An 18,332-nucleotide genomic window follows, 5' to 3' on the forward strand; every position below is an offset into this window, starting at 1 on the left:
TATTTCACTGATCAAGCTTTCTTTTCCCCCACGTTGTCATTTGGCTTGTTGTTTTGCATCCAGGAGAGTGTTTTTATACTCTTCTGGTACAAACTGTTATTACTTTTTTCTTCAACAAACATCGTTTTAAACTAAATTAAAGGAGACAAGATAAAAGATGACATAATAGTCATCAAAGAATCTCAGATAACAAAGGGACCATATGCTGTTTCTGGTCCTGGTTGACTGTAAAGTAGTTTTTAAAGGAGTGTAAAAAGAAGATATAGGAATATCCACGTGGATAGTGGTACCAAGTATTCACTTTTGTCAAAGAGAAGTATTTAGAAAATATGATAAAGCTTAATTTTACAGTATTGTTGGATACATTTATTGAAATTAAATACCATTACCATGACAATCATTTGATCTAGATTATCTCATTCACAAATACTACTAATAAAATAATTTGTCAGACATGTAATACTGAGTTTTTCTCTCATCTGTTTAAGCAATGAGTCATTCATTATGTTCTGAAGCAGAGCATCAAACTTACTGTATCTCCCAGAGTAATTTAATTAAGTTTACCGATGCAGAATGGCTTTGCGAGCGCTTATTCGAAGCAGTAGGGCACAGGCAGAAGCTACTTGTCATTTACCAAAGCAGCACAATTTTGGAGAACGCTGATTCACAGCTGTAGGATGCACACAGCTGGTATGTGTAAAAGCTATTAAAAATGGTGAACACTTTCACAGAGCTGATTAGAGTACTCTTCTCTTCTTTTGGATCTCATTTGGGATATCCAATTTAATGTTTATTTTTGTACATACTAGAGTGATTTGTCCTTGGAATTTACTTTAAAAGTCTTTTTTTTTTTTTTTTTTTTTCTCTAAGCTTAATTACTTAGGTTTTTCAGAAATAGGAATAAAATTGTGTAGGAATATAGAATTTTCAAGGAGTTTTGTAATTCCTATCCATATATGAAAATTACTAGCTTCTCATGGTTTCTGGGAGGGGGGAAGAAAGAGACCTTAAACTGTCTTATGCTTACTCCAGTGCTAATTAATCTGGAAGGTAGATACATCATAATTTTCAGAGGTATCTGCTTATTTTATCTTTGCATCTGGAAATGATGGAAAGGTTCCAAGGAAATAAGAGAGAAGAAGCACGATGAAAAATGTAGAAGACTGTGACATAAATAGATTTCACAAACATGTTTTTTTTTAAAAAAACAGACAAAACCAGGTAGAAAATAAATGAAATAGTCTCTTGGGAAATACTTTCAAAATCTTATCATCTGGCAGTCATTTATTACCAGGTAGCAATAATCTTTTATTATTGGACTGTTAGATTTTTATAACATTTTTTAAAATGACAGCACCAGAACTGTTGATGTTTACTGCCACAATAAAATATCAGAGAAACTTATGGAAGCTTTTCAATATTCAGAAGGTTTGTGGTCATAAAATAAAACTGTGAAGTAAAGATGTACAGTTGGGAGATCATAATGTAGTTAAACTTGTAAGAAGAATAGTGTGTTGTAATTAATCAATTACACTAATTTGGACTCTTCTACGAAGAGGAAATGGTGGTTAGTGTGCAAAAAATTAAACATCAAGGTAAATAAATTAATTAAAAGTGAGAGAGTAAACCTGAGTATTATAGGTCCAGTCAGGAGATGCTGCTGCACGCAGTTAAATATCAGAACTTAAAATGGTCTGGGAATGGTCAGTGGGCAACAGCAGGAAGGTGGGGGGCCAATACATTTCTATCCCTTTTGGTGACAAAGAAAACTTGTGAGTTTTCCTTGGCAGTGGCAATTGCTGGCTACACAGACAGCTTGAAACAATGACCCTCAGTGAGAAAAACCTACCTATTCATCTGAGGAGGATAGTAATGTTATGATTCATTGCTCTTGGGACTCTTGTTAGAAATAATGCATCAGGTTATGGCAAGAGAAGAGTGCAGAGAGCCTCACCAACCAACCAAAGCAGGATTTAATGTACTGAAACAAGGCACAACCAGCTTGCTGAGAAGATGAGAATCCTCCTGTTATTCCTAGAAATCCCAACAAGATTTCCCGTAGAGAAGGAGAAAAACCTCATTCCAGTGCCTCTGCCAAATGATCTGGCAACCACAATGTGGATGTTATACCATAGGTATTTTGTTCTGTGGGCTGCCTGAAGCAAGAGTGCGTGTTTTCCGAACTGGCGAGTAGTTCCTTGTGTTATTTAGGGTCTGTGAAGGTAAAACCTAGCATTTATGGAAGCTCACTGGTCACAGTGGGTAAAATAGTTCTGTCACACCAGCATAGCTCTCTTCCTGAATGGATCCAATGGCAGATTTCATGTTATGGGATCCAATGCAGAATTACGTTGTTGAACAGAGCTTTTTCTTAATAACAATACTTTTAAAGCTCTTTAAATCATTGCATATAGAAGAAAACTTCTAGTCACAAAAGGTAATTAAAAACATCTCCTCATCATCCTAAAAGGTTAAATAAGAAGGCAGTATCAATGTTTTTAGAAGGAGGGATTTGAGTAACACCTGTAGCATGTCCTGATGTATCATGAGCACTCGCTTCATCTTTCATACCCAGCAAGTGATGTATTTACCCCTCCCTGGATGGGTGTCTTTCCTATTACTGTTAACATAATTTGCACTCCAACAATAAGTCCAACAAGGATCACGGACTTCATTATAACAAACTTTGCTTCTTACTTCAGGTGGGGAGATGTTCATAACATAAACTACAGAGAGAGAATCACCTTCAAAGAAAACACGCCTCAGAATCAAAGTATTCCAGTGGAGGCCTGGGGTCAAATGATGCAAATGAGCTGTTTTCAATTATGTAGAACATGATTAGGGACAGGATTGTGTTTGCCCTGATTTTGAAACAGGCACCTGCCAATTTGGTTGCATGGAAGCTAATCAGATGGGAAGGCATTGTTTTGGAGGTTTAATAATGTTTGTTGTAATACTGTGTTGTATAGAGGTGTGCATTTTTATTCACAACAGGCAAACATATTTGAACACCTATGCCTCCCTTTTTTTTTTTTTCTACCATTTGTCACTAGCTCTAGCTCTTCTGGTACTAGTTTGAACTTGGAAGACTAAGTGGAACATCGTGAAAAATTAAAAAAAGCACAGAATCCCTCATGTTTTAAGAAAGAGATTTAAACTGCATGTATCACACTGATGTGTGCCATGCAAAGAGGAAAGAACCTTACCAATGGGTTTTTCTTTTTGAACCCCAAAAACTCATAAACTAAGATAATTCAAGAGATTAATCTTTCTCCGTGCACCTTATATATATTGAACCTTGTATGTCACTGTCACCAAATGAGACATTTTTCTCTGTGCCAGGTCTTTTAATATCCTACAGAAAAAATGCATTCTCTGATGAAGGAACAATGAAAGCCAAGAGAAATGTGATTTCTTCTTTACACTGTCATTTATTTCCTTAGAATGATGTGACCCAACTTTCCCAAAACTATAAGTTGATACCAATAGTATTTTATGTACTTATTGTTACTTAAATAGCAAATAACTTGTTTTATATTTATTATTGGGCTGCTTTGATCATTACAGAAACATGGTAGCCAGGTACAAAGAGAAGATCCAAACATTTTCAAAATCACTGTATAGCATGCAAAATCATGAATGGATAATACCATGGTTGTCATTCCCACATCTTCTGTTATGCCTTTTTTTTGAGAGAGACAGAAGTATGAGTTAGACTTCATGCAATAAACACATCTAAAAACCCAAAGACTTGAATGGGCACTGCACTTCATATGAAATAATAATGTGCAAACATAAATGTCCTAGCTGAATAGATATCCATTGCCAGTTTGGAAAAGGTGGTCTTAAATTTGGGCTAGTATTAGTAAAATATCTAGTATCTGCTTCTGGCATTGTGGTTACATTTAGTAATTTTTATTTTTTTAAAAAATGTTTAAAATTCTTTAAACATGTAGTGGGTTAACCTTGGCTGGACACCAGGTGCTCTATCAAGCTGCTCTATCACTCCCCTCCTTAACAGGACAGGGAGGGGAGAAAATAAGATAGAAAAAAGAACTTGTAGGTCAAGATAAAAGCAGTTTAATAGAAGCACAAAACAAGGGCTGCATGTGGAAGCAAAGGAAAAACAAAATAATTATTCTCTGCTTCCCATCAGCCCGCGATGTCCATCCAGTTCCCAGGAAGCAGGGCTTCGGTATGCGTAGCGGTTACTCCAGAGGACAAAATGTCGTAAATAACGAATGCCCTCCCTTCCCTCTCTCTTCTTCTTGCTTTTATTTCTGAGCAGACATTGTATGGTCTGGACTATCTCTTTGGTCAGTTTGGGTCAGCTGTCCTGGCTGTGTCCCCTTCCAAGATCTTCCCCACCCCCAGCCAACTGCTGCCTTGATGCTGTGGGAGCACTGCTCAGCAGTAACCAAAACATGGTGTGTGATCAACACCTTTACAAAACACAGCGCTCTGAGGGCTGCTATGGGAAAATTAACCCCATCTCAGCCAGACCCAATACAAAACACAAAAATGCTACCAACTTTGACAAGGATACTCTTAGAGCACCAGCTCAAAGGCCTTTGAAGACATTTCAGTAAAAATTTGACATGTAAAGCCCAAGAATGAATGTACCAAGGACACTTGATACTAAGCATTGACAGAATTTTCAGTGAAGTATCCTAGGAAAAGTGTTGGGAATATTAAAGTTTTATAGGTTTTTCTTTTTATGGATATCCTAATCTGGTTTTAGAAATCTAAAAACTTAAGTAAGATGAATGGTATATTCCATCTTATGTTGGCACTGAATGTAAATAGGGACAGTTTGCGCAGTACTGAGTTACTTGTGGAATTCTAATTGGTAATGTGGAATGGATTAAGAATTTTCTAATACCTGTTCTTTTTTAGTGTGTCAGAAAATCCTGATTTATCCAAACTAGGACACAGGTAGGAAAAAAGCTTTTCCAGATACAAAGTGAAATCTTAGTTCAAAACCTGAGTGGAAGGGAGACCTTATAATATCTGATAGACCTTTGCTATTGCATGGGTGGTCAGAACACAAGTCCTTGCACTCTTTGAATCAGACCAAACCCTTAATCCACAGACTCCAAAGGGTTGAATGTTCTAATCACTGAATTACTGTGAAATAAGTATTTTGCTGGATCTGATCTGCTTAGGAGTCAGTGGAGTAAGGAACCTCTTTTTCTCATAAATCACTGCATGGGTTCTAATAACTTGTCTAAAGAACTAGTCTTGGTGGACTGATTACCACTTCTCATAAAAATCAAATTACCTGTGAGGGAGTATAGAAATGGCTTCCTAAGACTCTAAATGGCCTCTAAAATGCAGAATGCTGAAGTACAGGACCCTTCTTCAGGGATTAATAACACTATCTCTATAAGTGAAAAGAATGGGGTGTTCTTGTTCTGTTCTGCTTCCTGAAAGATATTTGGAAGATATTTGGAGCACTGAGTTTAAATTCCATAGTAATTTATTGCATTTATTTTCTGAACAATATAATTCAGCAGAGAAGTTGAAAATTAGGAACCTTGGCTTGGATCTCTACATCTCATATAATATTACTTGGTAAGTTTTTGCAAAGCAGAACCACTAAGACTTTTTCTGTTAATCCTCCTTCCACTGGAAGCCTAACAAAGGGTGAGATTTGAGCAACGTAGAGATTTACCTTTTAACAAAAAGTTCAGAGGAATCTAGTAGCAAGTACTGTTTATGTACAGCAAGTGCATTTTGAAAACAAAAACTCAAAACCTTTTAGAAGATCTGATTAAAACCAAAGGTCTGGAGACTGATAAGAACCACCTTTGTTTTGAAATAGCTTCAAAGAGATTAAATCAATCACTAAAGCAGTTCCACGGGGTATTGCTAAGAGTACAACAAAAGTCATGTGCTGAAGTGTTTAATTTCTTCATATATCAGATAACATTCATTACCAGTGTAAACTGAAATCAATTTTCCACATGCATTCACTGATTTTGTATGTTGCTGAATAAAGATGCTATTACCTGATCAAAAACAGAGAAATCTTTACAAAGCTTTGAAAATGGCTTCCCTGGTCTTGTGCAATGAGATGTACCTAAATCCTAGAAAGATGAATGAAATAGAATCACTCAGTGGAACTTTTGCCTTTGGTCTGCTGAAACAGGAAAGGATATATATTTAAAAAACCCCATGCCATGGTTTTTATCTCTAACTGCTGCTAAGCTGTTATTTCCAGCAAAAAAGGCAGATTCTTGGCACATGGCGGGTAGAAGATGTCTTGCTATGTGTCTAAAGACGGGTTTGAGTCTCAGTTCAGATTGGGGCTGGCAATCAACTGCAGCTCATAAGTCCCTCATTACTCAAGCTAAAGACTGGAGAGCCAACCAGCTCTCACGCTGTTGGAGGTGCATATAAATAAGTAAGTCACTGGGTATTGAAACCAGTGTGTTTTACTGTGAAGGCTTGCTGTGTTACCTGCACTCACATAAACCACTGTGGGTTGGGTTTTGTTTTCTTTTAATTGGATTTTCCTAATGCTTATTCTTTTTGAAATATTTATCTCTTCCACAATGAGCTTAGAGCTCATGATAAAGGCATGTTGTAGGTACTGTGAAGTCACCAGCTCCTTGTTCATAAGAATTCTGCTTGAAATACTGATCTACCATATTTTATTACCATGAAACTACTGGGCCAAATCCTAAAAACAATGCAAATTATCAAAGTTCTAGTAAGTTTAACTGATGTAAATTGGTATACTTCTACTGACTTTAGAGGAGGAGCAACAAAAGACCTGCTCCACAATAAAACCCTTCATCCTACTCCTTTTGATTGTAACAGTAGAGATTTTTTGGACATATCTACATTAAACAAGCTGATGAGCATATCTGAAAATAAATCAACCTCTCTTACTGTATTACTGTTCTTGATATGTTTTTCTTTCTTTAGACTTTGTTTTCTAGTGGTGATGTGGTTTGCTGGAGATTAGGTGATGTTCCAGTTGTTATGATTAATACTTCTGAGTGTGACAGGTTAAAGCTCACAGTACTGATAGAGTACATTTATACTTGTCAAATTCTTCTAAAGTGAACAGTCCTAGCAGGAGGCAGTATTTTGTAACAGCATTTTGTGTTCTGGTGTACACTTTAATTCTGGAGAGAAATCAAGCACAGCATGAAAATAAAGTGGAAACAATAACACTGAGAAAGAAGCACCCAAAATAGAATATCAGCTGGTTTTGAAAAAGGACTGTTAATAAAATACAAAAATTGTCAATTGTAAGCTTCCCTAAAAACTATATATTGAATTAATCCCTGTGTTTCCTGTTGTAAAGAAACAAGTAGTTACTTTTAAAGTCAATTAGTAAGGCAAACCACAAGGGAATGCATTTCCTACACTACTTTATTGTGCATTAGAGAGTGAAACATAAATATACGACCTTTCTGATTTTGTGTTGGCAAGCTCTGTTTAGAGGTACATGTTAAAGAGAGAGCTATCTGGGACATTGAAGAAAGTAGGAATGGGAGCTTCAAGGTGGGGGAAACAGCACTGTATTAGTACATGCAAGTGAAAGCTTAGTTGTCTGAAGTCCCCTCTTCTATTTTATGTGGCTCTTTTACAGTAATGCATAAAATGCTGATCATTTATTAAATATTGAAGCCAGTAATACTAGCTAGATTGGCCTTTTATTTCTTTCTTCACCTGTGGCTATCATGATTACTTCCATCAAAGTTCAGCCCTTTCTCATATTTCTCTGGAAACCTCTTAATCTCATTGCATTAGTTGTCTCCCTCCCTTGGTTAAATTCATGTATTCCTGTCTGCTACTAATTTGTTCCTCTGGTTCAATGTATAGTCAAGAGAGTAATTTCTTCATCCTCGATAGCGCCACTGAAATCACAGAAGCACTTGATGCCCTGATTTATTAAGGCACTTGAGGTCAGTGCCTTAAGCATGTGCTAAAAATGAAGCAAATGCCAGCACGACCTCCAAAGGATTAGTCACCTGCATAATGGTTTGCAGGGTCCTTAGGAATATGAACTCGTGGAACAGATTTGCTGCTGTTGTAAGGTTAGTGTGGCTGTACCGAAAGCTAAACGATGCTGACAGTGCTTCCAGTGGAATTATGACAAGTCTGCACTAAGCCTTCCCCTTCTCTTGTCTTGTGCCATGCTGATATGATATGCCAGAAATAAAAATCAAAGTTAGAAAAATGCTCCCAACGTTTTTAATTGTTCACGTGCCATTTAATGTTCAACAGGACTATGAGCATCTCAATAAGGAATTATATCATTACAGCATATCATTTCCTTCCATTTAATTTTGTAGGGTCATATTGCCATACTCTTCCACATTTCCCTGATAATAAGATATCTGTGGTGTCACTGCTACCTCACTGCTAATGAAAATAGGAATTGCAAATTGCACGAAACAAAACTCAGATACCCTAGATATGCAGTTTAAAGTATTTCTTGTGCCACAGATGAAGACATGTGTTTTTTATTAGGAAGCTGTGGAGGAAAGAAGAATTTATACTTTCCTATTGAGTCTAAAAATTGTCCTCGCTATGACTGTGAACTCTTTTTTCCTTTTCCTAAGGAAAAAACTGTTTTGTATCATGGTGCTTCTTTCTGTATAGTCTTTTTTTTCCTTATAAGAGATGCCCTTCTATCTCATGTGAAATATTTTGATTATGAGAATATATTCTTGCAAGCCAGCTGACAAAATTTTTTAAAACTTAAAGATCTATTGCAAATGTTTGATTCTGCAAGAATTTTCAGTAGCTATATTGTGTATTTTTTACAATTAAAACTATAAAGTTAATTCTGATATATAGGAATAATAGTTTTAAATTTTTAGGACAGATTGCAGACTTTTACATAGTGCTTTTTGCAGATATTTAAAACATTCTCTTTGTAAATTTGGGGGTTTAAAAAAAAAAAAGATGTTCTGTTTTAGGGGCAGTGTTATTGCATTTCAGAAATAATATCCTGTAAAATGCCTGTAACAAGGTATTTTATCTGAAAGCCCATTGTAGCTTTCTTATTATGAGTTTCAAGCTTTTGCAACAATAAAAATGTTCTTATTCAAATGTATATTATTGCATTCATTCCTTTAATAGCAGCATTCCATCATAGCAACCTATAAATAGACAAACAATTGCACACAGTACTTGTTATTCATCCTCAATATTTTCTATTTTGTTGTTAGATATCAGACTTTGGAACAGTTGTATGGAGTATTTGCATTGAATACAGAAAGACAAAAGTTATTTCCTCTGAGTATACACGTGCTTTCTATCTGTGTTTCCTTGGGATATAAAAAGTTACTGTTTTAGTTCCATTGGTCATTTTTATTGCCTTCCTGAAGACAATGGAAATTGCACAAGGCTCCATATAAAAGCATCTCCAAGTGTAAATTAAATCTATGGTATAGTCTTTTGTAAATAGAGAAGAATGTACTCTTAGATAATAAATATTTTTTGTGTATATCAACAAGATGTCTATTTTTTTTTTTCTTCCTAGATACACCTTTAGTTAAAATCATTTCTTCCAATTCATGGCCTGAAGAAGGACAATCTATAATTTTGACTTGTGAATCCAAAGGAAAACCAGTGTAAGTGACTTAACAAGTAATATGTTTTTGTTATTTTCCTTATTCTGCTGTGATTGCAGACTTCAGCTGCAGAAATCTGTTGTTTTTATCTCATCCTGGGGTGTAAAGTAATCTCTGGTATAGAAAACCCCTTGAAGCCTGTCTTCATTAAGTGTCTGTAGAGGATTGGTCTTTTACTTTGTCATCTATTTTAGTTTTCAGGAAGAACTCCAGCTGTGAGATTTTCTTTCTTGGTTTTTGTTTTTTCCAGTCAGGTATATCAACCTGAAAGGAGTGCAGGCTTAATCAGTCACTGTTTACATCATTGAACTGATGACAGAAGGGAAAATGTCTCATGAAAATCTTCCTACATCAACTAGCCTCAGAGAAAATATATTGAACTTTCTGGATGCTTTGGCTGTCATTTACAGGGGAATTTGAAGTTTAATGATATGTGCAAGTTAGCTGCCTGTTTCTATCAGAATTGGAAAAGATGTAGCCTGCCTTAAGAATATAAATTATTTTACTTGGAAATTAACATCTCTGACATCAATATTTTTTAAAGGCAGATCTGTGGTTATTAGCTCTTGCATATTACCTACTATTTAAATAGATTTCACTCTTTAAAACAGTATCTTCTCAGATGAGCTGTTATATATTTACCCATAAAGATATATAAATAATCTTATTGCTTAATATTAAGTTAATATGAATCAAGTTTCTTAAAAATTGACCTTCTGCTCAAAAGATTAATATTTGGTGTTATATGGAGTGGTGATACACAGCTTTAGAATGGTCTTAAAAATGACAGTGCAATAATATTCTGATTCTAGAAAAGGTGCAAATTACATGCCAAAAATCAGGTCACTGAGGGCTGAATTTAGTGACTTTATGGAATTTCTAAGTGTAGGAACCTGAAATCAGATTTAGGTGAATTCAGACATTTAAGTCCAAAATTTTTATTTTGAAAAGCTCTTCTGAGTTTAGTCTGGCCTCATTTAAACTCCATAAGTACTTTCTGTTTTATATTATATGCCTGTATCATTTTAAAGCAACTCCTCCATCCAAATCTTGTCTGGGCTGAGCCAACTCAGCATCTAGATCACGCTTCTACCCTGCTTGAGACCAGAACACTGGGAGTCCATCCAGTTAGTCTTATGTGTTACTCAGTGGAATTGGTCTCCTGTGTGTCTGTGTACTTCTGAAGTATTTCTGAGATAGATACCTCTGTAGGTAACTCACAAAAATCAGTTGGAAGCCATTTCTTGCATTTGTGATGTACCTGCAGGAGAAGGAATTACCCATTTACCTGATAGCCTTGAGCATTCCCTGAGCTATCAGGAAGTAGAGAATCTGTTTCCCCATTATTTTCAGATTCAGCACAAGATGTACAACTGCTTAATTTTAAGAAAGAGGTCAGCCCTGCTTGCCCTGAGTGCATGGTTGGCTAGGTGATATTTAGGATTTTTCCTATCTCAGTGTTTTCCTCATGACTTCACAGATGACAGCTACGTGCCGAGCGCTCTGTTTGCCATACAGACTTCAGGCATCCTGGCCTCGGGTGCTTGATTTTCACTACTCATCTAACATTCACTGTAGGGATAAAGAGTAAAAGTAAGGCAGTCATTATACCTTTTAATATTTTTAATTGCCTGTTGTTTGTTGGGAGGGGTGATGTTTGCCCTTCACATTTGGAGTCTTTAAATAATAAGGAAGTTTAGAGGTTATGGGTTGATTTCTTCTTTTGGTTCTTTTTAGTTTTATGAGACAGACAGCTGGATGATTTGACAGATGGATCTGATCGGTATGTGGGGAGGAAGGAGGAATAGGTGTAAAATACCAACCAGGGGCTCTAGACCCCTGTATTTGCGAATCATTTCTGAAGGCAGTAAAAAAACTATCAAAGTGGTATATTTTAGCTTGACATACACAGTATTTTCTATTTGGTGCATGTGATATTGTAGCTATATTTTATATGTTACCATTAGGAGACACTAGTTAAAACATAATAATTAAAATGGAGCATCAACTGAGGTGTTTACTGATATATTTATTTTTTGAAAAGAAAACTCAGTTGCATCCTGAATGGATTTAGATGCAAACCTTACATGTGGTTTTGAAAGGTCAGCCAAATAAAAACTCCACACCACAGAATTATCAAGGCAGGACACCTCTATGTGGTAGCCTTTGGGGTATAAATATTTTGCCAATAAATGCACCTCTAATTGTCCATGCCACAAGAACTGCCAACATCAGCTGCTCTGTATTCCTTCATTAGGTCAGTCTTTCACGGCGCGGAGCCAGTAATAAATAGGCATCCTCCTGGGAGCAGTTTGCAGTTGCTTAGCATCAGGAACAGTCATGTCATACTCCTGGCCTATATTACAGTTACCTTCTGGCTTGTAGAGAGAGAGAGAAATTGCAGAGGTCCACAGAGCCCACATACATCCCTGCCACAAGATAAGTGTTGAACTGTGGGCTTCATGGAAAGCTCGGAGCAAACCATGGTCCTTCATAGCCATTTAAACACCACGGGTTAATTTCTATATGCTGTCACAGTTACAGCAGTCTCTCCTGTCTGCTGTAGGCAGCAGTGAATCATAGCAGTAAATGAACACTTACTTATAGGTACATTTCTCTTGTATCCCAGAGCAATTTTCACAAGCTTCAAAATGACATTTGAGATAAAAATGGAGAAAGAATGAAGCCAGGTTGTGGCTGTGGTGACATTTGTGACAGTAATAGCTACTGCATAGTAATTCTTTCCCAAAAGGGAAAAACAGAATGAGGCTAAAGCTAGAACGTACTTACCCCATCTTACATCTCATCACCAAGCCCCTCCTTGCGTGGATTCTGTCCCTCAAAACCCTGTGCATCACAGATACCCAGATGATGTTTCAAATCTACTTCAAATCACAGTTCTAAGGAAAAGCCCTACCTAACTTACTGTCTGGTAGCAGGGAATGGGAGGGAAGCCTTGCTCAGACCAGCGCTTCTGGGAAATCAACTGCCCTCTGCATCTAAAAAGATCATCCTCTCGAGATAGAGCAGAGAGATGAGGAACAGCTGTTTACTGGGGTTAGAACTGGAGAACTAAGGCCCTGCTAAGGTTACATAGTTTAGGGTATAAGATTTGGCTTGACCAGCCAATGGCCATGACTTTAGACAAGAGAAAAAAAGGCCTCAGACACTTGGATGTGTGCAGCATTGATTGTCGTCATGTGTGAGGTGGGCTGGAATTATCCCAGACTCTGAGGTTGCTAATTGCTGTGAATGGTTCCTGTCACCTGACACGTAGTCTTGGTGCAGAGGTGGCAATGTTGGAACAGGAGTCCTAAGAGTGTGCTAAGGGGGAGAAGTTGGAAGGATGTGGGAGAGAGGATGGAGAGGAAGATGGAAATGTGGGTGAACCATTTTGAATGATCCAGTGAGGTGACGTGAGAGGGTGTAAGACAGGATGCACAAATTCTGTAAGTCTGCTGTTTTATCTCTCTGCTCATCACTGTGAAGGTGAGGACGACTCTGGTCATAACCCTGTGCTTATTGCTGTTAAGGAAATTACTTTGGAGGCAGGAGCTGTCCTTCCTGTATCACTGCTATAGAAGTGTGATGATATGAGTAAAAAGAGCAAGCCAGGTTTCCTGCCTGCTCTGCAATGGTTTTGGAGAAGCAGCCACGTAGGGGATTAATGAAGTGTCACAGGTTGTTATAGACTCTGCCACAGTTCCCTCTAGAGTAGGTGTTGTGGCTGGTGCAGCTTCAGGCAGAGGCAGGATACCTGAGAGGTGCTGGGGAGGTCATTGCAAGAGCCTCAAGTCCTTAGGTTTGCCCCTAGGGGCTCTGGTGGGACATGTGTCATGACACCGATCCCACGTGGTGGGATAACATACTGACCACAGTGTTGAGTCAGAATGGAAGTGGTAAAATGGTGAGAGGAGGAGGTTTCCTTACACATTGCCTTCCAAAGGACCTGCCTCTTGCTTCCATATGCAACTCTGGATAAATTTATTGCTTCTGGGTCTAGTGTCAAAGCTTGAGTATTCTCTAAAAAATCAAGTTACACTTAGGGATATAGAGCTTTGGGTTTGATGATGTTCTGGTCATCAGTTGTGTAGCAGTTGGGGCAACAGTTATAAAGAACAGTGGAAGGCTGGTATTTGGATAACTGTGTGGATAAAGATATGACATATTCAATTAAGATTTTCTGTTGGTGGAAAGGAAAAAAAGAGGAAATATATTCATCAGTCTACCACAGAGATTGTTTTTAAAGACACCTTACAAACATAACTTGCTGTGGAAACATACCCTATTGTCTGTAATATTTTTAAGGGAACTTGAGATAACATTTGTGAGAATTATTGTCCAATTGATCGAGGTAGACCCAGTTGGTAGAAGAGAAGGCTCCGGGGAGATCTTATAGCAGCCTTCCAATACCTGAAGGGCCTACAAGAAAGCTGGGGAGGGACTTTTCATAAGGGCAGTTAATGACGAAACAAGGGGAAATGGGTTTAAGCTGAAAGAGGGCAGGTTTAGATTAGATATTAGGAAGAAGTTCTTCACTGTGAGGGTGGTCAGACACTGGAACAGGTTGCCCAAGGAAGTTGTAGATGCCCCTCCCTGGAAGTGTCAAAGGCCAGGCTGGATGAGGCTTTGAGCAACCTGGTCTAGTGGAAGGTGTCCCTGCTGATGGCAGGGGGGTTGGAACTGGATGAGCTTTAAGGTCCCTTCCAATCCAAACCATTCTATGATTCTATGATTCTAAGAGTTTTCTTTTGGAAAAATTCCAGTAGGTGTGTTTATGTCAGCTTAGTCTTTTCTTATGCGAGACTCAGTTGCTGGTTTTTTTCACCCTTTTGACAATTTTAATAATACTGACATCCAGGTTTTATTTTAATTAAGGTGAAAAAGTATTTAGCCATTTCTCTGCATAACTTAGGTCGAGACACCCTGTAGTTGAGGTCAGTATTGAATACCATTCCTCTTCGTATATTTTCTAGCAAAATTTAAGCCAATCTCTTGTCTTTTTAGTCCTTAAAGCTACTTTGTCTTTTCCAGTATTTTTCTCTAGATCCCTGGAGAGGGGCTGTAACATTTTAGTAAATGAACTTGCCTAATATGTCTATAATGTGTCGGTGGCTCTTTTAAATTTATTGCTTTTTTAGCATAATATAGTTTTACCTAGGCTTTGTTTATTTTCCAAAGAAGGAAATGTAATTAAGCTTCAGAACACATATGCAATGTCTAGACTTTTCTGAAGTCATGATGCCTGACAATATTTTGAATATTTTAAAATAAACAAAAGACAGCTGTAAAAAAAAATAAAAACCAAAGAACAAAATAATCATTTACAGTCATCTGTGCTTACAAAAGATTTTAAAAGACAGTTTTTTCTTATTGCAAGTTGTCGCTTCTGTGCACTGTTGTATCTTAACAATATAGTCTAGTGACTCAAAACTGACCCAAAAGTGAACTCAAAAACTGCCTCATAATGAAAGAAAGGTTCAATATTTACTATTCTTAGTCAGCATTCTCACCAAAGCATGTATGAAATATGGAGGTTTTTTTAAGTCAGTGTCATTTCAGCAGAAAGGATGTAAAAATATAATGGAATAATTAGGGCACAGGAAGCAAAGAGAGTTGGCTGTCTCCTGTGTGCTTTTGAGAAAAATCTTTCCATTCCACACAGCTCAAGGGAATCATAGTATGGTTGGTTGACTAATGTAAAGTGAATATTTGACATTGTTTGAAATAAATAGGAAAGATTTTTATTTCATAACACTACTATATGTGTCCTTCATTCCAATAACATTATTCATAAGGTCATGAGAATGTTAGGGAGAAAAGGACAATTATTAATAAAAGCTAATATTATATGTACCCAGTAATATATAGTCGTAAACATTTTAATATCAGAAAAAATGATCACTTTTGAGAATGAAGGCACACCAAATAATCAAGCTTGCATTCTAACACCACTGTAAACTATGTGTATGCTGTCAGCACAGAGAGTTCTGACTTTTCTAGTAGCTGTTTAAAGAAGCCTTCCTTGAGTGAGACAAACATTATGCAAAGGCTGATGGAAATAAATATTAATGATAACAGAGAAATATACAACACTCTTCTGTCAGGGACCCCAGCGAGTGACCGTTTTGTTTGAGAAGGACCTGGCAAGGCTCTAGGTGAAAAGAGAAGAGTTAGTGAAGAGAGTTAACCTGAAACCTGTTTTCAGTCACCTGAAAGCAGCGGAGCCTGGACTCATACTGGCTCATATATGGCCTACTGTCAGCTAGGACCCCCAGGTCCTTCTCAGCCTAGGTGCTGGATTTTACATCTCTCCTTGCTCAATTTCCCTGCCTCCCATGAGGGACCTTTTGACCTGTTCCACCAGCTTGCAGAGGCCCCTCTCAACAACAGCCTTCCCCTCAACTATACTCAGTACAGCCTAACCAAGTTAATGAGAGCACATTCCACCACCTCAGCCAGGTCTTTGATATTTAACAGTTGAACAGAACAGGACCCAGGATAGACTCCTGAAGAAGTCCGCTTGTAACCAACCACCAGCTAGTGTCCCTTCAACCCAATCAGTGGTCCATCCAGTTTTTCCACCCATTGTGTAGCACACACATCCAGGACAACGGTAACATCCCAGCCTAGATACAAAGAATACCATTGGAGACAGTGACCAAAGACTTGCTAAAGTCAAGATGGACAACATGCATTGTCTTCTTCATCTACAGATCTTGTAATTTCTTCAGTTTTCACATGTTTGGTAGTTAGAAAATTATAGAAACATTTATTTCATTAATTGTTTTTTCACAGGCTCAAGGATAAAATATATTACAAAGTAAAGAGCAGAAAATCTCTTCCTTCCTCTGAATAGTTACCTTAGTTCAAACTGATTCAAAGTGGAAAGGCCTCTGAACCTAAGGAAGGTATTTTGAGAAATGCTAGAAGGGACAAATTTGGATTTCCTGATTTTCATTGTATGATGAGAGACTTTTGCTGCCTGAAAACTGTGGCATGATGGGCAGAATATAGCCTTTGAAGAGGATTTCTGACTCCTTCAGTGGAATAGTCATTATGAGTGGTAGCTATGAATTATCTGTATTACTCAGGTCTTATTTGATGCCCTCAGAACACAGAATTAAAATAATTTCCTCATAGGTGTGTTCATATGTTTCTTCCCCTTAGTATCTGAGAACTTGGCAAATATTTAAGTGCTTATTTTTATCACACCTGTGGACAATTAAGGTTTACAATTGCCTCAAATTTACTGCTGGGAGCTGAAGCAGAAAAGAATCCTAAGATCAGAATTGACAAATAGATCACACATATTTAATGTCTAACATTGAACACAGTCACCATTTTACCAAAAGCATATGACACACTCAGAAGACAGCTCATCATTGCTTTGAATTGTACCAGTGAGTTTGTAGCACATCTACAAATCTATACTCAAGAGTCTGAAATCAGAAACTAACGGAGAAAATTGTGGAAACTCCCTTGGCATTCAGCTGTTAACATTTTGGTGGAAGCAGTTTGCCAATATGGCTTTGAAACCACATCCTAACGGCAGGGTTAGGTTCTGAATCATTAGTCTGACAGCCAGCTCTTTGTCCATGTACGATTCTTTCTTTTTTAGTTTGACATCATACACTTCCCAGCATCTCTACCAGGTGAGATGGTGGTTCTGGAAGAAATTATCTCATTTTTCTGCATAAATTTCATTCCCTGCAGAATACTGTCTGGATTGGGCCATGAATACCTAGCAGCCTAGAAAGGAATGCTGGTATCAGCTCTGCCTGTATGAATTATCATAATGAATCTGGAAAAGCATGCATGTCTCTGTGTTTATAAATCACCCTGCAGAATGAATCCACAGCCCAAGCTGGGTACTCAGGCAGTATCAATAAATATTAATGATTTGGAAAATTGGATGAATTTGTCCATATCCAGGATGAAACTATTACTCTAGCAAAATATGAATGTGCTATCGAAGTATTTTGAAGCTTCATATATATTTCTTCATAAGAAATCCTGAATTGTAAGAATCTATTTCCAGGTTTCTCTGGAAAGGACCACGTACAACCAAAATTAAGTAGGTCAAAAGGAAGAAGGAGAGTTAGGTACTGGAGTTCTCCTGTTTTATGTTTACATCTGGACAATCTTTGTCTTAGTAGAAAGGTGGCTGGTTTTGAATTCTGTCATAACTGCCGTGCATTTAATAAACTGGGAGTCTCCCTGGCATCCTTCACCTTGATCCCAGAACTGGTGTTGGCCTCTAACACCTCTCAGTAACTGAGGAATCTTTTTTTAATCAGGTTTATGTTTCCAAGCACTATGAGTTTACATTTAAGGTTCCAGGGTCACATGTCGCACGCAGCTTTGGGCAACATTCTGTACATATATCCTGGAATAAATGCTTGTGTTTATAGGACGAAGTATTGTATCTGTGGGTGGAGTCTTGAACAAAGGTAAGAACCCCTCCCCACAGTTCTCTGCCCTGTGTTCCTCATCACTAGGGAACAGCTCTCAGGATAGCTCAGGCTCTCCTGTTCCTGTCTTTTGCCTCACTGTCTGTCCATTCCAAGTTGTCTTTCTTTGAATTTGGCTTGTTCAACTATTAGAGCCTGTCTCCTACAAGTACAGTAGGTATCTCTGTCCCGTCTGTAATTACTTTCTTTGGATAGTTGACCAATTTTTAAATTATTGTCATTTTGAAGGAGTTCATCCTAATGATATCTCCTCCCTTGA

The 18,332-nt window shown here is 37.6% G+C and overlaps 1 protein-coding gene across 1 annotated transcript in view; it reads left to right on the forward strand.

Annotated features, from left to right (window-relative positions):
* Positions 1 to 9,599, forward strand: part of LOC104517685 (cell adhesion molecule 2) — a gene marked incomplete at its 3' end in the record, with an annotated part of 28,278 nt that extends 18,679 nt beyond the window's left edge. The window contains exon 4 of the mRNA XM_010168451.1: positions 9,509 to 9,599. Coding sequence (XP_010166753.1) covers positions 9,509 to 9,599 — 91 coding nt within the window. The remainder of the gene's footprint in view (positions 1 to 9,508) is intronic.
* Positions 9,600 to 18,332: the final 8,733 nt, after the last annotated feature.

Source organism: Antrostomus carolinensis, unplaced genomic scaffold, assembly GCF_000700745.2.
Source record: "Antrostomus carolinensis isolate BGI_N321 unplaced genomic scaffold, ASM70074v2 scaffold9935, whole genome shotgun sequence".
Classification (NCBI taxonomy): Eukaryota; Metazoa; Chordata; class Aves; order Caprimulgiformes; family Caprimulgidae; genus Antrostomus; species Antrostomus carolinensis.